We start from the raw sequence: 25618 nt of genomic DNA, 5'->3' as shown, positions 1-25618 counted from the left end.
CCTGGTCTACAAAGCAAGTTTCAGGAAAGGTGCAAAGCTACACAGAGAAACCCTGTCTCAAAAAAAACCCAAAAAAACCAAAACCAAAACCAAAACTAAAAAAAAAAAAAAAAAACCAAATTGGACTATCAAGCCAGGTGTGGTAGCATATGCCTGTAATCCTAGCAGTATGGGAAGCTGAAGCAGGGGGATTTTGAGTTTGGAGACAGCCTGGTCTACATAGTGATAACCTATTGCAAAACTCTACTAGAAAAAAAAGTGCTAGCAGTTATGAGGTGTTTATTCATCATGTACACCGAAAGAAGCATTGTATACTTATATTCCTGTTCTCCATAACAAGATTATGAAGAGATGGTATAAAACAGTTATAAGTTAAAATATGACTTGAATCGTGAAAGCGCCGATCAATTATTTTTGGCATGTCTCTTCATTTTTCTGTCCCCCGATGATTTCTTGTCTTCTGGGCCTGAGTCTTGAACAGGTAACCACTTCAGGGGATGTCGGCGATAGATAGGCCATGGAGGAAGTGTCAGCTAGATCAGAAAGGAGAAAAGGCAGCATGTATTTCCACTCAAAGTTTAAAAGATTATTATGTATAATGTCTGGTCCCCAAATAACCACCATGCTAAAGGTGAGGAAACTGAGCAGACAAGATCCGGCAGGTGGTAAGAACAAGCCTTACGTGTTCACAGTTTTAAGAATGAAAAGAACGACGGAAGCAGTGAGCACAGCAGGAAACCCCTGCCATATTTTATCTTCTGCCTGAAGTAAGCTGCAAGAGGAAATCAGAAAGCTCTGCTCTTCTGTGCAGCTCACACCAGCAGACATTATTTAACATTCTACTTTTCCAGTAACAGAAAGCAGAAACATTAATGGGAAAGATGAAGAAAAAGCTGATTCTGGTTCTCACTACTAGGTCCAACCAAGTTTCCCAACTTAGAAAATTTATGTTGCTGCTAATAAACACCCACAAATTTCTTACCAAACACGAGAAGGCAAATCCGGCCATAACTATGTAGACAGTCCACCCAAACTGTTCAGCCACGTACCCGTAGATAAACCCAACTACCTGAAAAGAAACCAAGTATATTAAATACAGTCAAACCGAGGGAGACGGGATTACAAGATTAAAGGTAAAAGCAATACTTACTGCAGAAGAAAGAATAATTCCCTGAAACATCTGTTCAGCTAGCTTCTGGCCCTTGTAATCCTAGGGACGAAAGAGAAGGGGCAGAGTTGGTCCTACTACCAAAAGACTGCAGTTCTTGAGGGGAACTCAGTGTTGGCACAGGGCAGCACTCAACACCAGGAGTTTCCCAGAAGGGCCTGAGTAAGGAAGCAGAATTTTGATTTTCGGGGAAATTTTGGGCATCTTAACGGAGCATGGGTAAGGGAATCCTCTCTGGGGAAGAGAAGAGGTCCTAGTAGGGGAAAGTTAGGGCAATCTTTGGGGATGCGAACCACGCAGCACCAGTCGGTATTCCAGCGGGGTTTTAGAAGCAGCTGGGCTCCCAAGTGGCGTGCGGGGACCCAGGACGCGCGTCCTCACCATCTGGGTGGGCAGCGAACTCAGATGTTCCAGCATGATTGGCGGAGACGATCGACAAGGAAGCAAGGGTAGCTGATTCTTAAGGAGTGTAGCTTGCGGGTTGAGACACCGAACGCAGCCTGGCCGACCTGCCGAGCCCCTCAGTCCGACGGCCGTGGCCCCGGAAGCGGATGTCTCTGACGGGCAGGGATAACCTCTGGCCCCGCCCCGCGCCATCACCAAAGGAGGTACGTCTCTTAAGGTTCCTAGAACCCGGCGCACTGCTCACGAGGGCTGGGGCTGCGATCCGGCCGGAGCATCGTACGCCGGTCAGTGCTACCGGCTGCCGGGAGCCGCGAGCGCGGCGGAAATCACTTGCGGGCCGCGCCTCCCCCTCTTAACGGCCGCCGGCGCGCGCCGCGTCTCCATAGCGACGGCCTTTTCCCAGGGAGGACCCGGGCAACCGGGCTGCCCCGTGGCGCCTGCTGCGCCGCGTGGCTCTCTGGAAGCGGGAGCCACGGTCAGACTAGGGTTTGTGGCACAACGTGGCTGCTGCAGAGCTCGCGGGCCGGGGGGCCACGGCCGGAGTGCGGCGGACGCGGGCGGCTCGACGGTGGGCCTGGGGCTGGGGCCTGCGGTGCGAGCGCTGAGCTGGCGGGGCGGGCCGGGGCGGGCCGGGGCGCGGGCGGCGGCCCCTCCTCCCGGTGCAGGTGAAGCTGGCTGCGCTGAGCTGCCGAGGGCCGCGATTCGTCTGACGCGGCTCTAACCTGGCGTGTCAGTGCGTGGCGGGATCCCGGGAGTGCCACACCACCTCCCCGTCACTCCTAAGCGTAAGGAGGCCATTAATGACCCCTAGAGTTAGGGAAGATAACCGAGCCACATCCTCCAGGGAAAGGAGATTGCCTCGGAGAAGAGACGCGAGGCCCTGGCGGCCCCACGCCTTCTGGAAGGAGCCACCGTACTCCCACCCAGGGGGTCCCAAATTCAGCCCAACTACTTGGTTGCCGTTTTCCATGGCTCTCACACTCCCAGACCAGGTCCTCCTGGTAAAGACCAGAAGTTTCCCTTAGCCCCCTTTTTCAAGGGTGGTGTGTATTTCAAAAGCGGGAGCTTTCCCTCATTAGTGAGCTAAATGGGGTACCCGTTCTGGGGATCTGGACCTCTGGGGCCATCTGCCTCTCTGGACACTCCGCTGTGCATGCGGAGAGTCAGTGAGATGCTAGGCACTCTAGGCCGGGAGGTTGCTGCTGCCCGCATCCACGGAGCCACCAATTTTTCATTTTTTTTTTTTTTTCCAGCCAATGGACCCGGGCACAGCTGTGACTTAGAACTTGAATGTGTCAAGGGAGATGATGGCCACATCACTCCAGAAATATATGGCTATTGAATTAGCTGTGAGGGAGAGGCATCCAGGAGATGGAGCCCAGGGAGGTGCAACGTGAGGTTTGGGGAAATTTCCTGACCATGACAGTCAAGTAGGACCTAGCCAGCAAAGGGGTGAAGAGAATGTCCGGGTCTCCTTGCACTTTGCCACCCTACAGAAAAATACAGACTCCTTTGGCACTTCTGACCTCAGAGCCAGGACATCGTAGGGCAACAACAATTTTCATGGGTCTTTCCCCCTTTCTCCTTCCCTATGTTTTCCTTAGTATGTATGAGTAGACTCACTCTGTTACAAGTATAGCCATTCATCCCTGAGGGTTGTATCCCTACCAATAGCATTTCATAGGATGGCGGTTGCGGTAGAGACCATAAAGTGTTTGAACCATAAAACGATGGAAAAACGAAATGGTGTTTTGCCAGGTCCCCTTTGAGCTAGTGCTCAGCTGGAATCCCATTTCCTTATGCTGGAATTGAGTGTCCATTATTATTAAGATTACATTCTCTTCTTGATTGGAGAACCAGATGCTCCTGGATTAGCAAGACCGGTCAACAAATGCCACATGCCTGTTTCTTTGGTGGGGATGGTCTAGGTGACAGGGATACAGCAGTAGATACATACATGGGATGATTTCATAACTGAGAGGGAAGAGTGAGATTGTTGGTCTAAGAAGAGGACCGAGAGATGATACTGGTTGGTGGTCTCCACAAGAGCGGTTTGACATAGGAACAGACATCTAAGAACAGAGAAGCAAAGGCAGGGAGAAGAGTGTTTCAGATCTTTCAGTCCTTCAGTGTGAAGGAGGCAGAGTGCTGTTCTGTCTGTCCTCCACTCCCTCCTCCTCCCCCCTTTAAGGGAAAGACCCCAGAACATGCTAGCATGCCGCTGGGTGTGCTTCACCAGGAATGGAAAGGAGTTTATGATGCTAAGTGAAAACAGTTGTAGGATAGGGCACAGGGCACCCCGTGGGACGGCGTCTTGTGAATATGTGTGGTCCGCAATAATAGGAGGGGAAATTAAAACATAGTTGTTGAGACTGTGAATATAAATACAGGTAGCTAGCATATTTATTTGTTTGTTTTAGAGATGGAGGTTGGCTAGAGAGATGGGTAATATGCTTAACACACAGGTGTGAGGACCAGAGTTCAAGTCCCCAGTATCTACGTAAATGCAGGGTGGGTATGGCAACCCACCTGTGATCCCAGCACTCGGGAGGTGGAGATGAGATCCTGTGAGCAAGCTGACTTAAATAGACTGGCAAGTTGGGGTTCAATTGAGAGACTTTGTAAGGTGGAGTGTGATCACCTGATGTCAATCTTTGACTCCCCCCCCCCCCACACACACACACTTGCACTCGTACATGCAAGCACACATATATGCATTCACACATGCCATATATACATACACGAGCAAAATTCAGGGTCAGCCTGGGCTGTATAGTTGAGATCCTGTTTCAAAAACAACAATAAACAGAAGAATTTTTTTCCATAAGATTTCTTTCATATTAATGGGTAATAACTGTCCTGGGTGCTCTCCTTCTCTCTCTGTCTCTGTCTCTGTCTCTCTGTCTCTGTCTCTCTCTCTCTCTCTCTCTCTGTGTATGTGTGTGTGTGTGTGTGTGTGTGTGTGTGTTTATTTATGAGGAGGTTTTTTGTATACAAGTGGTTTGGGAACGTAAAAGTTTTATATTTCTGCAGAAAATCACCATGACTTTTCATAGTGAAGAAAATTGTACACAATTGTGCTCTGACAAAAATGTTACTACTATTATATACCTACAGTGTGTATGAGATTTTGAGAGCTCCTTCTGAACAGATCAAGGAACTCTCATTACCAGGAAACAACGTTGGTCAGATTTACTCTGATAGCTGGTATTTTTTGTGTAGATAGCTGGAAGACTTATCATCAATTGCATTCTGTCATGTGTATCTACTTAAGTACATTCAGTGCTTGCTAGAAGTATCTTATGTTCTGCTATCTGGAGTAGCTCAGATACATGTGACTTCCAGTCCATATACAGTGCTACCTGTAACTAACATAATGGAAGTTGATGAGATAAAACATTGCCTTTTGTACCAGCAACTAGCTGGAGTTTTTTGGAATGAGATTGTTTTATCCAGTCTTGGTGGAATTTAACTCAAAGCAGGCAGGTGTTAGGGCTTTACTGAGTAGCTCCCAATTTGCCAGCTTCTGTATGGAAGACTCAGCTTATGATGTGATAAAGACAAATAACAGGGTATATAATGTGTATTCTTTTATTTTTTGTGTGTGCAGTCCTGTGTGTTTATAAGAACAAAAATGTGGAGGCCAAAGGTCAGCCCCAGGTGGTGTTCCTTAAGATGGCCGTCCACCAGGGATGCTCCTGTCTTCATGTCAGTGATGGGATATGAGTCTGCTACCACACCCTGGTTTTTTTGTAGGTTCTGGGGATCTAACTTGGGTCCTGACTTGCCCGGCAAGCACTTAATGGACTGGGCTCTCTTCCCAGCTTACAATGTGTGTTCTTTAAGTTTTTTAGTGTGTGTGTGTGTGTGTGTGTGTGTGTGTGTGTGAGAGAGAGAGAGAGAGAGAGAGAGAGAGAGAGAGAGAGAGAGAGAGAGAGAGAGAACCATGGTGTACACGTGGAAGTCAGAGGGAGGACAATTTTCAGGGTCGTTTCTTTCCCTGGTTTCTGGGGATCGAACTGTGGTCATCAGACTTGTCCTGCAAATACACACTTACTCACTGAGCCACCTTGGCAGTCTATAATGTGTATTTTTTTTTTTATAGAGGAAGTTCATTGGTGGAATGTGTTTTGTGTATACTGTTTTAAAAAGAAGTGTGTTCATGTGTTTTAGATTGTTCTTTATAAGTCTGAGTTACATTGCCTCAGATTTGTAATATGACCCATGGTCCGATTTAAAATAGATATCCCTACTTTTATAAAGACCTTGGGAAATTAAATGCCCAGTGTACACACGGTTTAGATGAACTTTCTTAGCAGTGTGGTGTGGCTGGAAGTGCTTTGTAAATAACTGTCCCTATCTACATGTTTAGATATACTTATAGGTGAAGTTTACAAAAGGGTTAAAGGTCTTAAACTTAGAGTCCCAGTTTCTGGTTTTATAAAATCTATCTTTGAGGAACTATTTCCAAGAGATTGTTGTAGAAATGTGTTTAATTGATTTAATTCCATAAATACATATCCACAGTCTTATTTCCATTGGATTGTTTTGAAAAAGGAAAGGTGTCGAATGGGCAGAGGGGCCCAGAGAGTGCCAGCACTGGACCCACTTTCTCACTGCTGGGTCATTTCGTCAGCAGAGATGCATCTGGGGACGCTCTGTCTGGGTGTGTTGTACGTGCAGGTGTGCAGAGCCCAGAGGTGGACCTCCGGTGTACTGCTGTATCACTCTGCTTACTGAATCTAGAGCTAGGCTGTGGTCAGCAAGCCTCGGGGAGCCTCCTATCTGTACCTCCCTCCCACAGTGCTGAGGTCACAGTGTGCATGTGACCATGCCCAGCTTTTGACGTGGGAGCTGCAGATACACGTGCAGTTCCTTGTACTTACCCAGCCAGCACTCTTACCCCCTGAGCCGTGTCCTCAGCCTGGCTTATTTTCCTAAAAGCAGGTTTTTATGTGTATACAAACATTCCTGCTTCTCTGTGTGTGTACCATGTGCATGCAGTACCTGCAGAGGCCAGAAGAAAGTGTTGAATCTCTTGGAACTGGCTAAAGCTATGTGTTCTCAAATATCATATGAAAATACTGTATTATGATCATCATAAAATTTTCGCTCTGGGCTGGAGTGATGGCTCAGAGATTAAAAGCACTGTCTGCTTTTCCAGAGGTCTTGAGTTCAATTCCCAGCACCTACATTGTGGCTCACAACCTTCTGTAGGTGGCTCTGATGCCCTCTTCTGGTGTAAAGGTGCATACAGAAAGCGCACTCATACATACATTAAATAAATAAATAAATAAATCTTTAAAAAATCTTTTTTCAGGCCCCAGGTTGGGTGCTTGGAAGTTATTAATTTAAAAATAAGTGTCTGAATAAGAGTGTTTAAGTGTTTTGATGACCATTCTCACGTACTAACTGACTTTGGGGACTTGTATTTTATAGGATTAGTATCTAATGTTTGTGTAAGACAGAAGAAAAGGATGTCATTCCGTAAAGGTATGCTCTCTCTCTCTCCAAATTCCATTGTTTTTATACCTAGACCAAAGCCAAAAGATGTAACGCAGGTTTCCTCTGTTTCAGTAAACATCATCATCTGGGTCCTGGCTGTTGTTCTCTTCTTACTGGTTTTGCACCATAACTTCCTCAGCTTGAGTAGTCTGCTAAGAAATGAAGTTTCAGGTATGGGAACCTTTACTAACTCTGTACCACTGGGGGTCCTCATGCCCCTCATTCTGACTTATAGCACTATGTTAAAGAAAACTTGCTTCTTGGACTTACAAAGACCCCGAGACAGTGTAAAGGGGCAGAAGGCCAAAAGAGACCAGTGACCTCAGCAGATAGGACTGTTCACTTCAAATAGCAGAGGACAGACACAGTGGGAAGGGGTGTCTGTGAAAAGAAGGAAGGGAATACTTGGAGTTTATAGTAGAGATTTTGGCAGTGGGAAGTTAAATGCAGATTCAGGACTATGTGCAAGTTCGACTTCCTGGAGTAGTTTGTCCAGACAAGGCTGTTCTAGCTTTAGAAGTTGCCTTGCTCAGGCTGTCTGGATAAGGTGGATAGCAGTTAGCCAAGGGGGAGGGGCTGGAGTTCAACACAGGAGCAAGTCGGGGTCTGAGTCTGGCAGCTTGTCCAAGTTTACTCCAACAGAAGGCACAGTGGGTACTCATCCGTTTCAGACGGTGCCTCCCGCTCGCTCTTCTCTCTGTAGTGAAGTCTTTAGCTAAGGACTTAATCTGAGAGAATACTTGTTCTATCAAAGGCGTGTCTGTGGGCTGCCACCTGCTTGCCTTCCAGCGGGTCAGAGCTTTGGAAGATGAGCCCAGGCAGTGACCTGGTGTTGGCTTGACGCTTGCTGTTGTCACTACAGTGCCAACGTGGTGACGTTCTTTTAACTTAGCAATCACGGCAGTGGGGCTTTCGTAGTAAAACAAAGTCTGTCAGCTGATTAAAAATCATTTTATTGTATAATTACATTGCAACTGTCCAGTTGTTCATATGAGTCTACCCTGGTAATGAGGGGTATCTGAGGCTTCAGGGTGTTTGCAGATATCTTTTGTTGTTTTCTCTTGTTTTGAGACTGGATCTATGGCTTAGACTGGCTTCAGACTCACTGTGTAGTTTAGACCGTTCTTGAATTCCTGATCCTCCTGCCTCAGCCTCTGTAGTGATGGGATTACAGGTGTGAACCATAATGTCCTTGTTTTCAAAAATCGTTTTTGAGGCTAGATGTGATGACACATCCCCAAAATCCTAGCAATTGGGAAGTGAGGCAAGGCAAGAGAATCATGAATTCGAGGCCAGTATAGGTAATAGCAAAACTTTACTTTAAAATATATATATACACACACCCTAGTGGGTAGCAATCCAGCAATGTGCACCATGGCGTACCACACATCACATATCCACATACACACAATAATAAGTAACATTGGCGAGGTATTGGGGGGGGAGTTCAAGCCGTCTTTGGTTATGTACCAAGTTGAGGTCAGCCTGAGCTACATAAGACTCTTTCTCAAAAAGGAAATAAAACCAGAGTTAGCTCATATCTATAAGCCCAGCACTTGGAGACAGAAATGGAATTATTTAGTCAGAACTAGTTGAGTAAGTTATTTCATTGATCCGAGAACCTACTATAAAAATTTTGACCTGGTATCTTCTTTTCTCACTTTGTATTTTTTCTATATATTTGAGAGTATATTAAACTACATGATAAAAATAGACTTTTCCATGTGATTTTTATCATAAGCATAATGTAAACTTCATATATGTAATTAAGACTTTTTTATTTTATTTGTGTATGTAATTTTAATGCTGTTAAATTTATTTGTATCCATAAGAAGATACATTTTCTTTTCTTTTTTTTTAAACTTTCAGATTTTGATGGCAATCCCACAGTAAGAACTGCATTACAGGCAGCACATACATAGGCATAGATATCTGTCTAGTTAAAATTCACATGCTTTATTCATGGTTGTAACTCCAGGACTAGACATTATCTAGCATATAATAAGACCAGTGTTCATTGGTGGCAGAGTGAATATACAGCTGTCCTTCTATATTCATAGGACTGGCTGTAGTACCCAAATCTTCAGATACTTATACTTTTTGCACAAAATTACAAAAAACTTGCATATAACTTGTGTACATCTTACTATGTACTATAAAGTACCTCTAGATTACATATATCTTGTATAGTATAAATCCATGTTATATTGTACTATTTAGGTACTAATGATAAAAATCAAAGTTCTACATATTTAGCACAGTAATTGCTTTCTAATGTTTTCCACCTGTGGTTGATTAAATCAGCAGATATGGAAATCATAAATATGGAGGTCCCACTGTATCATAAAAGGCAAGGATGGTTTACAGAGTAATACTGCAGTTATTTTGTATTGAACTCTCGTTTTAAATTTATTTTTTTATTCCAATCCAAAGTTTTTCCTGTTTAAACTCAAATTATAGGCCTAGGGATATAGCTTAGCAGTAGAGAGCTTGCTTAACATATGCTAGAGCCGAGGTTCATCCCCGGCTCAGGAGAGTAAATTCTGATCATGATCCGTTACATTGATTTTTATGCCTCCATACGATTTGTGGTTTGAAAAACTGTTTCTAGGTTTTTATAAGTATAAATAAATGGGTGGCTTGTTTTGGTGTGCTTGAGTTGAACCCGGGGCCTTATACATGTGGACCGTATACCCTTACTGCTGAGCTAAATCCTCAGCCTAAAAATTTGACACTTCTTTGTTTTAGATAGTCCTTAAGAAAGAATGATTAGCCGGGCGGTGGTGGCGCACGCCTTTAGTCCCAGCACTCGGGAGGCAGAGCCAGGCGGATCTCTGTGAGTTCGAGGCCAGCCTGGGCTACCAAGTGAGTTCCAGGAAAGGCGCAAAGCTACACAGAGAAACCCTGTCTCAAAAAACCAAAAAAAAAAAAAAAGAAAGAATGATTAGACAGAGGTCATCTACCCCTTTAAGGCCGCTGATAAACCGCCAGAACACACTTCAGAAAGGTTCTGGAACCTCCATACTAATGGTATACCGAGAGTGTTGTTGCCAGGTTATTTTTAAAATTCTCCCACTTCTTTCCAAGTGGTTACATATATGAAAACACAATATTCTATTGTGTGCTTCAAAGTTAATGGGCAAGAAAGAATAAGTAAATTGCTACTGTAATTCTCATGTTACCTCCTTCCATGTCTTGGACTCTGTAACTTGCTGGGCAGCCGGGTGGTAGCGGCACATGCCTTTAATCCCAGCACTCAAGAGGCAGAGGCATCACAGTGGATCTCTGTGAGTTCAAGGCCAGCCTGGTCTACAGAGTGAGTTCCAGGACAGCCAGGGCTACATAGAGAAAACCTGTCTCAAAAAACCAAAACATAAAAAAATAAACTTGCTGGGCATGTTTACATTTTTTACGTAAACACCTTTACTTTCAGCACGGGGAGATCTCTGAGTTCGAGGTCAGCCTGGTCTACATAGCAGGTTCCCCGCCACTGCCAGGACTACACAGTGAAACTCTGTTTCAAAGAACAAAAGAAACAAAACCCAAACCAAACCAGAACAAAAAATCATGAGGTTGTTTGTGTTCCGGTGCTTTCCTTGTGTGTGATCTTTTCAGATTCGGGAATTCTGGGGCTTCAGCCCGTAGACCTCGTCGCGGATGTTCGTCAACATCCAGTACATGGGAGACAAGAGGAGATTCCTGTGGTCATTGCTGCCTCTGAAGACAGGCTGGGTGGGACCATTGCAGCTGTAAATAGCATTCATCATAACACTCGCTCGAATGTGATTTTTTACATTGTTACACTCAACAGTACAGCAGACCATCTCCGGTGAGCACTGCTTCCCTAATGATGCTGCCTCTGCCTGGTGCTCTTTGCCAGCCCACTGCTGAGCCAGGAACTACTGTACAGCATAGTATGAGATCGTCCTGTTTTACCACACACACAGTACAGATAGTTTTTTCACGTGATTGTGTCATGTTTCTGTGGCAAGAGAAGTGATAATTTATGTCAGGAACTAAACTAGATGTCATACTCACACTATTAATTCCACAGTTCGTTTAGTAATAGGTCTAATGTTTGGCAACCTGACTTCTGAATAAGGGAAGTAATATATTGGTTTATGAGTCCTAGCTTCTTACAGATTTACATGCACAAAGCACTGGGTTCAATTCCCAGCACCACAGAAGCTGGGCATGGTGGCTCATGCCGGTCATCCCAGCACTCAGGAGGTAAAAGCAGGAGAATCAGAAGTTCTGAGGGCATCCTTGACTACAATGAGTTTAAGGACAGGCTGCCTTAAAACAATTAAAAACTGACGGGCAGTGGTGGCGCACGCCTTTAGTCCCAGCACTCGGGAGGCAGAGCCAGGTGGATCTCTGTGAGTTTGAGGCCAGCCTGGTCTACAGAGTGAGATCCAGGACAGGCACCAGAACTACACAGAGAAACCCTGTCTTGAAAAACAAACAACCAAACAACAACAACAAAAAACATTAAAAACAGAAATCTACAAAACTTAATCTAAAAAGCAGTTTGTCTGAGTCTGTCAGAGTTCTGAGTATTTCTGTCCTTACGTCTTTCTCCATGATTCACATTCATGAAAATTGTTTTCATTCTTGAAAAACTCAGAACCCATGTGGGATATAGAAACATACTGCAGGTTTGGAATGAACTAGAAAAGATGTGTAGTGCTTCTGCAAGTGTCAAGGGCTGTTCTTACAGAGTCAGGTGGGTGAATTTCTTAGGTTCATCACAGTTAATAATCATTCTGTAGCTGACATTGAATACTAGTTTTATTGATAACTAGCTTTTACTGCCAGTATGATTGGACTCATTTTTTAGAAGGCCAAACAGTCCATGGCCCAGCTGGGCATGGTGGTGCACCCTTGTAATCTCAGCGTTGGGGTGGCTGAGGGAGAATAGTGAATTCAAGGTCAACCTGGGCAATGTAGTAAGATCGTACCTCAAGAAAAGAAATCAAGTCCATGTCTTGGTGGGGTATTCTCAAGTCTAGAGTTTGTACAGTAAAGCTTTGGGAGAAGAGATTCAGAGATTCTTGGTTGAGAAGGAACTTTGGTGGGAATGCCTTCATCTCGGGTGAGGAAACCCTAGTATTAGAGAGATAAAGAACTTGAAACATCTGTTTCGTGCCTTGGGTTTCTCTTACATTGCATTATGCCACTGTTAGAAAAGCAGAGGGGTAAGGCTCTGCTTTAGAAACATAACTGTTTAAGACTGAAATGTGTTTTCTTTGTCAGGTCCTGGCTTAACAGTGTTTCCCTGAAAAGCATCAGGTACAAAATTGTAAATTTTGACACTAAACTTTTGGAAGGGAAAGTAAAGGAGGATCCTGACCAGGGGGAGTCCATGAAACCAGTGAGTTCGATGTGTCTTTCTTTCTATTGGGGAGTATTTGATTAGAATACTTGGATAACTCTGAGTACAGTGCAGGTAGTTCCCTAGGGACCAAACCTGGGCAGCTCCAAGAGTCCATTGACTGTCTTTTATAAGGGTTCTGAGAACGTTCTAATAGCGTCTACAAATAAGAGCCCAGCTACTGTCTCCTGGCTGATGCTTCTTTCCTTTTCAGTTAACCTTTGCAAGGTTCTACTTGCCAGTTCTGGTTCCCAGTGCAAAGAAGGCCATATACATGGATGATGACGTAATTGTACAAGGTACCCAAGAATGAGTTCTTTTTTTCATCTGGATTCTGGGCTGTAGGGTTGTCCTATGATAATCTACCACAAAAGGCCACTATTAGAAGTGGGAGGAGCCAGGCGGTGGTGGCGCACGCCTTTAGTCCCAGCACTCGGGAGGCAGAGCCAGGCGGATCTCTGTGAGTTCGAGGCCAGCCTGGGCTACCAAGTGAGTTCCAGGAAAAGCGCAAAGCTACACAGAGAAACCCTGTCTTGAAAAACCAAAAAAAAAAAAAAAAAAAGAAGTGGGAGGAACAGATTGCAGGCTTGTGGTGGCACATGCCTTTAATCCTAGCACTCAGAAGGAAGAGGCAGGTGGATCTCTGTGAGTTCGTGGCCAGCCTGGTCTACAGAATAAGTTCCAGGCCAGCCAGGACTACACAGAGAAACCCTGTCTTGAAAGTAGGGGGAAAAAGTGGAAGGAACAGAATCTCAACAGCAATCGTTCATTTCCCTTCCTCCATTTCAGGTGATATTCTTGCCTTGTACAATACACCCCTGAAGCCAGGACATGCCGCTGCATTTTCAGAAGATTGTGATTCAACCTCTACGAAAGTGATCATCCGGGGGGCAGGGAACCAGGTAAATTACTTACTGCAAACCTTGTTCGCTATGAAAGCTTGAAATGGTGAAGTCAGGGCTCATTCTTACATTAAGCAGTTACATCACTCCAAATCGCATGCCTACTTTTCTGTGGATTCATTTATGGACTTTACAACCAATTCTCCTCAGATATTCTACTTACTAAGACAAATTTTAGATCCCAACTGTATTTCTGTCAGACCTATGTCACTTTTGCTAATAACTTGAGAAGTCTCCTTTGTCCGACTACTGACTTTTTTGCTATAAAAAAATTTTTGTTTGAAGCAGCAAATATCTCATTTGTGTTTTTAGTACAATTATATTGGCTATCTTGACTATAAAAAGGAAAGAATTCGCAAGCTTTCCATGAAAGCCAGCACCTGCTCCTTTAATCCTGGAGTTTTTGTTGCAAACTTGACTGAATGGAAAAGACAGAATGTAACTAACCAGCTAGAGAAATGGATGAAACTTAATGTAGAGTAAGTATGTAACTCATTCAGCTATTTAAACAAAGTCTTTCCTAATAGAAGTTGGTCAGTACTGTTCACTAACGTTCTTTATGTTTTACCAAGAGAGGGACTGTACAGCAGAACACTGGCTGGCAGCATCACCACACCTCCTCTGCTTATCGTATTTTATCAACAGCATTCCACCATTGACCCCATGTGGAATGTCCGCCACCTTGGTAAGTCGAGAGTTCGTCAGGCAGGGTATGGTGGTTTATGCTGGTAATCCCAGCACTTGGGAATGCTAAGGCAGCAGTACTACCTTGATTTGAGGTCAGCCAGAGCCACATAGCAGACTCTACATCAAAACAAAGAAAAAGTAGCAGCTGATTTAAGCTAATTAGAAATTGGTATCCGGGGCTGGAGAGATGGCTCAGAGGTTAAGAGCACTGGCTGCTCTTCCAGAGGTCCTGAGTTCAATTCCCAGCAACCACATGGTGGCTCAACCATCTATGATGCGATCTGCTGTCCTCTTCTGGCCTGCAGGCATACATGCAGACAGAGCACTGTATATGTAATAGCTAAATAAATCGTAAAAATAAATAAAACTGTTATTTAAGAAAAGAAAAAAGAAATTGGTATCTAAGAACTCCTCTTTAGGGATGAGCTGTACCCAGTGTTTCTCTTACGGTTTCTGCAGCGTAGCACAGCATTGCTCTGTCTTACTAGTACAATCACTTGGCACTTTTTCTCTCTTTAAGGCTCTAGTGCTGGAAAACGCTATTCACCCCAGTTTGTAAAGGCTGCCAAGTTACTTCACTGGAACGGTCACTTCAAGCCTTGGGGAAGAGCTGCTTCATACGCTGATGTTTGGGAAAAATGGTATATTCCAGACCCAACAGGCAAATTCAGTTTAATCCGAAGACATATGGATACCTCAAACATAAAGTGAACTACAATTGAAGCTAAATGCATCACTCAGGAAATCCTGGAAGACACAACACGTGGGAAGTCAACAGTGTTAGGCTTGAGTCCCTCTGTAGCAACTCACAGAAAAGGGATGTTTCAGCTGGTGGAGATCACAAATCGCTTCTGTGGCAGTCAGCTTCCCAGATGACTACAAATATCTCCATCTGCCTTACCAAATGTTTGTTTACTATATTGCTGACTGACCTGAAGGACAGACTGATAAAACCAGCACTTGTCTATCTAACTGCTGTAGTTAGGAACTGCAGCTTGGTTTTAATTTTGTAACCTGTGGTCCAGTTTGTAAATAAAATCTACATTTTCCAATAAATTTCTTTGCTTCCACAGAACTAATTTTCTCCCCCATATTTTTTTTAATTTTAAAAATAACTTATATAGCCTCATAATTTCAAAGATTGAAAAGCAGAAAAGGGTGAACATTTTAAAAATCTTTCCATATTGACACCCAGTCTCCTGACGAGGGCAGCTTGGTTTTTGTTTTTGTTTTTAATTTTACATACCTAGTTTCTCCCCCTACCCCCTTCCACTCTTCCCTCTGGGTAAGGTCTTCCTTGGGAATCCAGAGCATGGCATATCAAGTTGCAGCAGGACCAAGTTCCTCCCTGCTACATCAAGGCATCCCACCATACTGAATAGTGCATCAGGGACAGGTCCTGGTCTCACTGCTAGGGGACCCACAAAAGATCAAGCTACATAACTCACCCTTCACTAGGTTGGTCCCTAGTTGTCCATCTAGAGCCCACAAGCTCAGGTCAGCTGTCTCTGGTTTTCCTGTTATGATCTTGATGCCCCTTGCTCATAGAATCCCTCTACCCTCTTTAACTGGACTCCCAGAGCTCAGCCCAGTGCTTGGCTGTGAATCTCTGCATCTGCTTCCATCAGTTACTGGATGAAGGTTCTGGGTTAGGGTAGTCACCAATCTTGATTACAGGGGAAGGCCAGTTCAGGCACCCTCTCCACTATTGTTAGGGGGCCCCTCTAACAAGGTATTTCTTTTATTACTCTTTCCCTCTGTTCCACCCCCAACTCGACCATCCTGATCCCTCATGTTCCCATCCCCCACCCACACCCACCCCAGTTTACCCAGGACATTTTATCTATTTCCTTTTCCCAGGGAGGTCCATGCGTCTCTCTTAGCTTCCCCCATATTCTAAGAATGTAAACAACTGCTGTTCTCCCAGAGTTCAATTTCCAGCAATTCAGGTCACAACAGTATAACTCTAGAGCCTCCACCCCAAGGCATACAGACCACCTACCCACTCACTTTTTTTTTTTTTTTTTTTGAGACAGGGTTTCTCTGTGTAGCCCTAGCTGTCCTGGGACTCACTCTGTAGACCAGCTGGCCACTAAGGCAGAGATCCTCCTGCCTCTGCCTCCTGAGGGCCGGGATTAAAGGTGTGTGCCACCACGCCTGACACAAATGCTTTGTAGTTTTTAAATGTACATAACATGATACATATTCACAAGATTTACAGTTTGTGTCCTATCAATCTGGGACACTGCACACATCTATCATCTGTAGCAGTTATACATAATCTGTTTTAAAGTCATAGGCATCATCATCCTCTTCACTCATTTTATCCAAGGTAAATGATCTGTCAGATGGTTTACCTGTATAGGAGAAAAAGAAAAGTGAGATTTTATACAAGAAAATAAAAGCAATTGTGCTCAAAGTCCTTTGTCCCAGACTCACTTGCTGTTGATTCCACAGGTAACATCTCCCTGGTGTCTTCTACAGGGGGTACATCTGAGCTCTCTGCCTGGGGACCAAAGACATCTTATTAACTCTGTGAGGTAGGGTAGATCAGTCTTGGGCGGCACACCTAGTTAGGAATTCTGTCACCAATTGTTTCTACCTTTGGCCCCTCCTCATTCTTTCCGTGCGGTAATGCTAGAAAAGTCACTTACAGTGTTTTCCCCAACAACATTTTCTTCGTCTTCACCATCCTGTTTGTGTTCTTTCTGTCTTGGCAATTCTTCAGGTATGTCTGCTTCTTTTATTATTGCATTTGTCAGGCCCGAGGACCGGAAGAGGATTCTATTAGTTAGATGAGGGCCCTTGAGGACTAGAGGAGGAATAACTCAGGTTAACAGCTAAGACTTGCGGTATTGTCAGCGTTATACTCATCAATACAAAGGAAAACAATTTCACCTTGCATGCTGTGTGCATTATCTCTTTCTAGTTCTTCTAGATCAAAGCCCTTCTTCATGTTTGCTGCAGTAATCTCACTGAGATGTGGAGAAGGACTCCAGGGTGTAGGAGGATGGCAGTAGTAACCTAATGAGGCACTGGCATTAAAAATAAGATCTGTCAAACACAGCTGAGTCCCCTTATCATTCTACGTTGTCTTCAATGCCAATACTTCAAATTCACCTTACCCTGTCCACTCAGACCATAACAGTTTAGCGGCACTTTCAACATTTGGGCTTCCACCTTTTTGGTGCAGACCTCTTCTCTGAGCAAGTTTAGTGAAAAAATCCAGTGCATCCTTATACCCCGGGACAGTGTATTTTAATACCACCTTAAAAACAGAACACGAACTGTCATTCATCTGTGTAGATAAAGAACAGTGGTAAGGAGCTCAAGGGGAATTCTTTCACCTGCTGACTATCAGCCTGGGACAGAATGGCACTGGCAGCCTCTAGTGGTCTTAGTACTTCAATGCTTGTTGGACTCCGCAGAGCAAGTGCAGCAGAGGAGTTCGATGGTGAGATAATGAAGCACGGACTATCTATGACTGTGATCTGCTTGTCCAAAGGGACAGTCTGCATGCTCCTGAAAGAAAAAAAGAGAGGGAGATGGAATTAAGAGGGACACTGGTCTGTCTAAGGGCAAGACAACATGAAGCTCAGGGTTGGATTGAACAAACTCAGCACAGCAGTCAGATCCAATTTCTCATCACTGCTTCATGTTTATGTGAAACCCTAACAGAGAGTCCTTCTAAAACAAGCACTGTATGTTACAGTGCAACATATCCAAACTTCAGTTATTTCCTTATCTTTCCGGACCAGGTCCAATTACCTTCTTTGAGGCAGCTTTCCTCAACCTTTCAAACTCAACTGCAGGTAGCTGGGCCTTTCCAATCAATTTTCCTAGCTCAGCACAACCTATCTTTCTTTGACTGATGTCTTTCTAATTAGTAAGTCTTATTTACCTTGTAAGTCCCATGGGAACTCCAACATTACAGATCCGTTCATGTTTTAAGCTATTAATGATGCTGCTTTTCCCCACATTTGGGAAACCTACAAAAAATGTAAACTCAGATTATAAACCACATTTTCTGGTAGTTGCCTTGCCCATACCAGGTTCAGTGTTCTTTCAGATGCCAACTTCTGAAGCTGGTAGGTATTTTTTTTTTCAGTGTTTTGGTGAGTTAAGTCAGAATTAACATTTGAGAACAAATCCTTTCTTTAGTAATTAACCTGTACACACTCCACAATGTGATGTCCTTGGCTAAGTATCTTTAGACTTAAATGTGCTGAATGAAACTCACCAATTACTCCAACCTGAATAGCTTTTCCACATGACTGCTGAAAACTTCCAAGAAGCTTGCAAAGGGCTTCCTTGCCACAGCAGACTTTACTTTGGAATGGAACAGTCTTCTTCTTCTTTACCTTTAGACATTTAAAAAATCCAAAATAGAGTAGTTTTAATTAACTCTGGCAAGTACCATTGGGTGGAATAGAGTAAGTCTGGCACCAGAGTCCAGCTCTTAGATAACCCACTGGGCTCTACTGCCTTTCAGATGATCTTTTGATGAAATCAGAGTTGGATCTTATTGTTTTTCATCTTAATCAACATTTTGCATACTCATCATATTTCAATCATCACAAACCCGAGGAAACCACATTTCCCACCACTAACAGTGTACCTTGAGCGTCTTCCCTCTGCTCTTCAGGTTTGTCGAGGCTTTGAACACCACTGTTGGCAATTCTTTATTCAAATAATTTAGCCAGTTCTCCAAATTCTCTTTTGGTACTAGATCTGGCAAGAATCGGGAAAAGACATGCTCCAGTTTGGCGGTTTTTAAGCCTAATTTATTAAATGTGGTAAACTGTTAAATGTATTCATTTGCATTTCCCCAATCTTTCAACCCATGTATTCCAGATAGGCCTTCAACCTACTATGTAGTTGAGAATGACCTTGAAATTTGGAACTTCCCTTTATCCCCTCAGTGGTGGATCACAGAAACACACTACCATGCTTGCTTTTATATGGTGCTAAGCAGCAAACCATCTTGAGTACCAGACAAGCATCATACCCACCGAGCTACTTTTGAATCTCAGTATCTCCAGTACTGCTCACTCAATCTAAGCAGTAGGTCAACCTATGCACACATTTCCAGAATTTTCCTTCACCTAAGAGGCACCAGCTTTCTAAGCCTAACAGTGATTTTAAATCACTTTTGTATTAGTTTTCTACAAAATATACCCCCCCCCCCCAATATCTGTTGAAGCTTAAAAACCACTGCTGGCAATTCCTTATTGTCTTTCTTCTGGGTTCTCTTCTTTGTGCTGCTCAAGCCCACCCAGACACATAGCCAAGGGAGACTAAGTGCTGAATAGCAGAGCAGGAAAATCCAGTGGAATCACCTGCAGAAACTACCTCCTCCCCACGTCCCTGGCTACCACAGTGCACATGTATTGGTTCTGTTGAGGTCAGAGTTGGATCTTATCAGTCTTCAGGGAGAATCAGACTGTTCAGATATTTTCCTCATACCTCACAAGTGCACACATGAGACAAAGGGGATTCTTTCTACTCACCTGATTTATTTAATACAAGTACCAGCTTTTTATGTCCACTTTGGACAATAGCTTCTTCTATTTGAGGACACCTGCAACCAAGAGGATCTCTGGCATCCAAAACCTCTAACACAACATCGGAGGCCTCAATCACCTGTCAAGTAAGAAACCATCACAACAGCATTCCTTGTTGAGCAACACCCTCAATGTGGCCATGAGTCCAGAAGACAGGAGCTCCATGCCTTCATTTTTATATGAAGAATGCTAGCAATATTTCCTACACAACAAAGTCAGATAACCTAATAAAACATGGGTCTCCAAAGTGGAAACAACTTCATCATGTCAGAACACATGATCGAGCCACAATGCACATGTAGTTTAACAGGCCTTCTTAGAAGTACTGACTGAGGAGGCTTAGCCAGTTCTGGTAACAGAGAAGACTGAGCCTGGGAAATGAATATCAGGGTTGGCAGTGCTAGGAAGCAAATGCACTAAGAATCCACTACCCACCCTCTTGACTTTGACTGCAACAACTTCTATGGATTCCCACTTTACAAAGGAGCTCTCAAGTTTACAAAGTCTCATTACCATTTCTGACACTGACCTATGCTAAGATACCTTTTTAAGTTCCTGACAATGCAACTTCTTTGGATTCTGTTTGCCCGATTTAGCTTTCTTGCTTTTGGGTTCTTCAGATTCCTAAGATATAAAAATTAGGGGAAAAGATGATAAAATCAGAAACAGCGGTTGTTACCAGTATTAAAATTTCTACAGATGACTACAGGCAATATATTTGGTATTTTAAATAGGAGACAATCTACATTTTCTTATTAATCTTTCACTTCTTTAATTTTATTTCTGCTTCAGAGCACAGCTCATTTTTAAGGACAGATAACCCTACCTGCTGAGGTTCCACATTAGACTGTTCGTCACCAGGGTCAACTTCAAGTTTTCTTTTCTTTCCTTGTTCTTTTTGCCTATCAAGTTTCTGCTGCTGCTTTAGTTCTTCAAGCTGTGTCAGAGCCATAAAAGAAATGAATGAGCTGGAGACCCATGCTGTTAGTTTACTCTGGAAACCATATTCTACTGCAAGCTCCAGCTTGCAAATTTTACCTGTTGTTTCCTTAGCTCAGCTTCACGAAGAAGAGCTTCTTTAAAGGGAGCACTATTTGGAATCCCAGGGTCCTTCCTAGGCTTCTTGTGACCCCGTTTTTTGGCTTCCTTTCTTAATTTTCGATGATGTTCTCGGACCTATTAAAAACACTGTAAGAAGGTCGGAAGAGGGTGCTTGCCTAGCATTCATGAGGGCCATAGGTTCACCCTACAAAAACATTCTCACCCTACAAAAAACACTTTACCACTTAGGATTTAGGCAATAAGCCCATCTTAAGACATAATTTATTTTTTTTTAAGGATTTATTTATTATGTATGCAGTGTTCTGCCTGCATATATGGCTGCAGGCCAGAAGAGGGCACCAGATCTCATTACAGATGGTTGTGAGCCACCATGTGGTTGCTGGGTATTGAACTCAGGACCTTCGGAAGAGCAGTCAGTACTCTTAACCGCTGAGCCATCTCTCCAGCCCAAGACATAATTTATAACGCATGTGAAGCACCCTAGAAAAATGGAACTTCAAGTGGAACTATGCAGAGAACACGTATGCATAAAACAGAAAAATCACTCAGCAGCTCTTTGTAAAGATTCTGTCACAGTGAGCTGTTTCGGCTGTCTCTCATCCTGCACCTTGCCACAGCTGCATCATCGATGTTTAAGAGCTTATATCCACGTCCAATCCCTAAATCATTAATAGAGCCTTCCCCATGGAGGAGAGAGGATGAAAAAATCAGTTTGGCAATCCATTTGGTATAGGTCTCTCAGGAACACTCACCTTCTTTTGGATTTTATACCGCTTATGGCAGGTCATACGTTTGCTTGCTTTCTTTAATTCTGCCAAAAACAAACAAACAAAAACAAAAACAAACGACTGCATACCTGAGCAGTAAACCTAGTTTTGCTTTTACTTTCTAAAAATTACATGTATGGATGTTTTGCCAGTTCTCAGGGCAACCACCACATGTATGCAGTGCTCTCTCGGAGGAAGCCACTAGAGGGCTTCATTTCTTCATGGAAAGCAGTGAGCTGACATGTGGATGCTGGGACTCAAACCCTGGTCTTGGTCTTATGGAAGAGCATCCAGTGCTCTTAAATGCTAAGCCACCTCTCCACTCCACCCACTAAAAAACCATGTTTCATTTACTTATTTTATGTTTGGTCTGAGAAGTAAGTTCTCTCCATCATGTGGGTTTGGGAGATTGAACTCTGACAGTCAGGCTTGGTGGCAAGTGCCTTTATGAGCTTAGCCATATCCCTGGCTCTCAGGACACTATTTTATAAGGCCAGTGGACTCTCAAAAATATATTGAAAATTTCAGGCCTTGTACTTAGTTTTTGATGAACACAATGTTTTGATGTACTTTTCTTGTGGTAAGTCAACCACCAATTGATATAAGACTCATGGGGGTGAGAGGGGTTGGAAGATGGCACATGCCTATCAACACAGCACTTTGGAGGCTGAGACCAAGAGGATCGGGAATCTAAGGCTAGTCTGGGCTACACAAACCTTGCCTCAACCTTTCCTGCAAAATTATGCCGGGTGTTTATTAATAGTACATGCTCCACTTTCAAATCCCAGTCAATTTGACCCAGTAGATCGAGAGTGAAACCAGCTTCTAGAGGAAAGCACCACAAATCTCAAGGAAAGTAAGGGGGTTTCCTTTTATGAACTTTTGCGCCAGGGTTTCAGTACATAATACAGGTTGGCTGCAAACTTTCGATCCTTTTGCGTTATCACGTGTACAGGATTACTGGCACGTGCCACCAAGGCCGACGGACTGGTTTTGAATAGTTCTTTTGAGAACAGGGTTTCTCTGGGTAGCTTTGGAGCCTGTCCTGGAATTCGCGCATTGTAGATCAGGCTGGCCTCTAACTCAGAGATCCGCCTGCCTCTGCCTCTCGAGTGCTGGGGTAAAGGCGTGCGCCATCACCGCCCGGCTTTGAATAGTTCTTATACGAAAGGAAATCGCCGGGCCCGAAAACAGGCTCAGACACGTTAACGACATAAATCTGGTTTAGTCTTCACCTAAGGGGCCTAGCTTTCCTTCTACAGAGCAGGCCCTGGTGAACATGGCCGAAGTCGGTCCTGGGCCTTCCAACCCTCACTCAGTTCTGCGGGGAAACAGAGCCACGGCCTGCGGGAGCCCTCTGCGTAGCGCCAGAAAGAACGACCTGCTCGGTTCGCGGACTACGCCCACCTCCCGACCCGACTCACTCGGCCGCTTCATGCTGGCAGCGGACACCTCAGAAGCAGAAGAGATCTCAGATCCACCTTGCCTTCTCGGACGCCACGTGCGAACTGAAGCGGCAGGGGCCAAGGCCTCGCGCTCAAGCTACTGCCGTAAAGCCTGTCGGCGCTCCGCCGCGTGCGCGCGCACACCCTGTCGCGCAGAGTCGGGTTCGCTTGGCGGCCCCGGGTTGGATTTACGGCAGCACTGGGAGGGGTGAGGGCGGTAAGGGCGGCGGGTGCCGGAGCGACGGCAGCGGCCGCGGCTAGAGGAGCACTAGCAGCCGTGGCGGCCACGGGGCGGGGCGCGGCGGTCGGGGACCGCGGCCGGGGCTGCAGGCGGCGGAGCGGCGGGGTAAGGCCGGGCCCGGGGCGGGCGGGGCCGCTCCCCCTCGGCCAGCTGCCGGGCCTTTGTGTCGGCCCGGGCGGCGGGCTGGAGCCGCGGCGGAGGCCCCGCCCTGCGGTGCGGACGCGCTGGTCGGGCTGGGCGCGGGGCGGGGCACGGCGGCGGGCCTCGGGACAGGCCCAGCAGCCTGGCCGCACCTGCCGGCGGGGACAAAGGCGAACCAGGGCCCGGAAACTCCCCGCGCTGCCCTTTCCCGCCCGTCGCCGGGCGGCTTCAAAGCTGTCAACGTTTCCTTTAGTCCCCAGAACCAGTGACAGGTCGGGCAAACTCTTCTTTTCCTCCGCCTCTCAAGGCCTCCTTTTTTTGTTTCTTGTGCGTTCGGCAGAAACTCTCCCTAATGAGTTTTTTGGTTGTGTTTTTTTCCTCTTTCCGTGTGATTTGCCCAAACCGAATATTTTTTGTCAGTGAGACGTATTTATTTAGAGGTTAGAGACTTCAGCTTCTCATCTACAACGTCACGACGAATCGGGGTTTTGTAAACTGTATTTTCTGGTTTTAAAAGTATTTTCCGCCTCAAAGTATTTTACTTTCTGAAAAAGCAGTGAGTCTTGCTATTAAAAGAAAATAATTTTTATTTGAAAGATGGGGCAGAAATACAGAATTCCTGGAAAACAAATGACAAATACACAGTAAGGTGGATATAGGAATTCTAGGAATAACTGGAGAAGTGTATGTTGGTTTAAGCTGTCTTCACCCAAACTTCTCAAAACGGACTTTCTGAGAGCCAGGCACAGCAGAACACACCTGTTGTTCCAGCCGGTGGGAGGTCGAGTCAGGAGGATGGCAAATTTCTGTCCAGGTTGGGTTACATAGTGAGACCTTTTGCCAGTAAAACAGAAAAGTGATTCTAAGTGTCTTTCTCTCCCTCATTTAGTAGTATTCCTTTTCCCAACTATAATTCAGAAGCACATTGGACTCGGTATCGAGATTAAAGAATATAGCTTTTGCTTTAGTAGTTTTTAAGATCCAAAATGAAAGATTGGAAAGTATCCTTTTTTTATCTTTGACCTGGCCTTACTTTGTTGCCAGGTTGATGACCTCAAGTTTATGATCTCCTGCCTCAAGTCTCCTGAAAGCTGCATTTACAGGCATGTGCCACTACTTGGAGGGTGAGGGGAGTGAGGATAGTATCTTTGAAGAAATGTTTGGGATCAAAACAGTAACAAATGTGTATGTGCAAAGGCACCGGTGGGAATAGAAGAATCTTGACGACTTCCACTAGAGTATAAAACATAGCTCTAATAATAGTGCTTTACCAACCTCTCCAAGATAAGTAAATTGTATAGCTGTATAATACACCATTATGATAAGTACATCAAGCATTGTGAACACGAATGCTGACTTGGTAGCCTTCTCTACGTTAGAACACAGTTGCAGAAGCTATGGTTTTTGTCATGTTGTTTATGGAAAAGATTCTTGAGTTGGTTTGGGGCTCAGTTGGTAGAGTGCTTGTCTGGTATGTGTGTGAAGCACTAGGTTCAGTCCCTCAGCACTGCATACACCTGGGCATGGCAGCACTTGATTGTAATCCCAGCATTTAGCATGTGGAGGCGGGAGCCTCAGAGACTCAGGTCCTGAGTTCAACACTAGCTTGGGATGTATGAAACCCTGTTGCAAAAAGAAAAAGAAAGAAACAAAAAAAACCAACAAAAGACAACAACTGAGGCATAAATACTAAAGGCTTGAGTGACAACATGGGTGATTTTCCTGTGCGAAGTATGATTATAATTGCTTGCTTTTTTTGGTCTTTGAGTCATCTTTTTAATCAATATCTTTTGTTTTAAGTGTGTGTTGTAATACTAAATATTACTAAAAAAAACAAAACAAAACAAAACAAAAAAAACCCCAGGATACTAAAAGTTAGCAAGTTGTCAGATATTTGGATATACTAGCTGCTTGCACAGTTACACATTTTTAAGTGCTCTTTTTTTTTTTTTTTAAACTTATTTTGTGTATGTGTGCATGTGTATGTACAGGCTAGAGATCCATGGCATTGTCTTCCTCTCTTGCTTTGTACTTCTATTTATGTTGAGATCTAGTCATTTATTTTACGTGTATGGATGTTTTGCCTCCCATGTATGGTGTGCACCATGTGTGTGCCTGGTGCCTGAAGAAACCAGAAGAGGGTCCCCTGGAACTGGAGTTGTGGATGGTTATGGCTGCCATGTAGTACTGGAAATCTAACCCAGGTCCTCTAGAGTGCTCTTTACCTCTGAGCCATCTCTCCAGGGCTACCTTATTTTTTAAGACAAGATCTCTCGGTAGACCTGGAGCTTGTTGGGTTTTGGCTAAGCTGGCTGCCAGTAAAACCCGGTGATCCTCCTGTCTTTACCCTCCCCTGT

The 25618-nt window shown here is 44.4% G+C and overlaps 4 protein-coding genes and 3 non-coding genes across 11 annotated transcripts in view; 2 read left to right on the top strand and 5 right to left on the bottom strand.

Annotated features, from left to right (window-relative positions):
* Positions 1 to 262: 262 nt before the first annotated feature.
* Positions 263 to 1963, bottom strand: Spcs1 (signal peptidase complex subunit 1). Its single transcript, XM_059273938.1, has 4 exons — positions 1550 to 1963; positions 1151 to 1210; positions 983 to 1069; positions 263 to 533 (listed from the first exon to the last, which is right to left on the bottom strand). The coding sequence occupies exons 1-4, from the start codon at positions 1763 to 1765 to the stop codon at positions 405 to 407; spliced, it is 492 nt and encodes a 163-aa protein (XP_059129921.1). The 5' UTR covers positions 1766 to 1963; the 3' UTR covers positions 263 to 404.
* On the top strand, positions 1779 to 15097 carry Glt8d1 (glycosyltransferase 8 domain containing 1). 5 transcript variants are annotated; one of them, XM_059273935.1, is made up of 10 exons: positions 1779 to 1857; positions 7013 to 7066; positions 7151 to 7249; positions 10694 to 10907; positions 12335 to 12452; positions 12667 to 12751; positions 13242 to 13354; positions 13667 to 13833; positions 13927 to 14039; positions 14562 to 15097. In XM_059273935.1, the coding sequence occupies exons 2-10, from the start codon at positions 7051 to 7053 to the stop codon at positions 14750 to 14752; spliced, it is 1116 nt and encodes a 371-aa protein (XP_059129918.1). In that variant the 5' UTR covers positions 1779 to 1857; positions 7013 to 7050; the 3' UTR covers positions 14753 to 15097. The 5 variants fall into 5 exon arrangements, with proteins under 5 accessions (XP_059129918.1, XP_059129916.1, XP_059129917.1 ...); XM_059273933.1 differs by lacking the exon at positions 1779 to 1857 and adding an exon at positions 1958 to 2141; XM_059273934.1 differs by lacking the exon at positions 1779 to 1857 and adding an exon at positions 2198 to 2358.
* A 1102-nt stretch (positions 15098 to 16199) lies between these two features.
* Gnl3 (G protein nucleolar 3) lies at positions 16200 to 23153 on the bottom strand. Its single transcript, XM_059274530.1, has 15 exons — positions 22859 to 23153; positions 21420 to 21478; positions 20644 to 20781; positions 20432 to 20542; positions 20149 to 20229; positions 19552 to 19684; positions 18660 to 18772; positions 18282 to 18402; positions 17943 to 18030; positions 17389 to 17563; positions 17167 to 17309; positions 16940 to 17076; positions 16696 to 16853; positions 16481 to 16547; positions 16200 to 16398 (listed from the first exon to the last, which is right to left on the bottom strand). Exons 1-15 carry the CDS (start codon positions 22869 to 22871, stop codon positions 16313 to 16315), a joined length of 1623 nt encoding a protein of 540 aa, XP_059130513.1. The 5' UTR covers positions 22872 to 23153; the 3' UTR covers positions 16200 to 16312.
* Positions 17627 to 17701, bottom strand: LOC131920210 (small nucleolar RNA SNORD69). The gene has a single exon (XR_009381558.1). It is a non-coding gene; the product is annotated as a small nucleolar RNA SNORD69 (small nucleolar RNA).
* LOC131920217 (small nucleolar RNA SNORD19B) lies at positions 18539 to 18618 on the bottom strand. Its single transcript, XR_009381564.1, has one exon. It is a non-coding gene; the product is annotated as a small nucleolar RNA SNORD19B (small nucleolar RNA).
* Positions 19434 to 19510, bottom strand: LOC131920209 (small nucleolar RNA SNORD19). The gene has a single exon (XR_009381557.1). It is a non-coding gene; the product is annotated as a small nucleolar RNA SNORD19 (small nucleolar RNA).
* A 238-nt stretch (positions 23154 to 23391) lies between the features above and the next one.
* Pbrm1 (polybromo 1) overlaps positions 23392 to 25618 on the top strand; it is a 101109-nt gene continuing 98882 nt past the window's right edge. Inside the window, exon 1 of the mRNA XM_059273919.1 lies at positions 23392 to 23533. The gene's annotated coding sequence lies outside the window, so the exon portion shown is untranslated. The remainder of the gene's footprint in view (positions 23534 to 25618) is intronic.

The sequence above is a fragment of the Peromyscus eremicus genome, chromosome 9 (genome assembly GCF_949786415.1).
Source record: "Peromyscus eremicus chromosome 9, PerEre_H2_v1, whole genome shotgun sequence".
Classification (NCBI taxonomy): domain Eukaryota; kingdom Metazoa; phylum Chordata; class Mammalia; order Rodentia; family Cricetidae; genus Peromyscus; species Peromyscus eremicus.
This window is presented reverse-complemented; position numbering and strand designations above follow the sequence as displayed.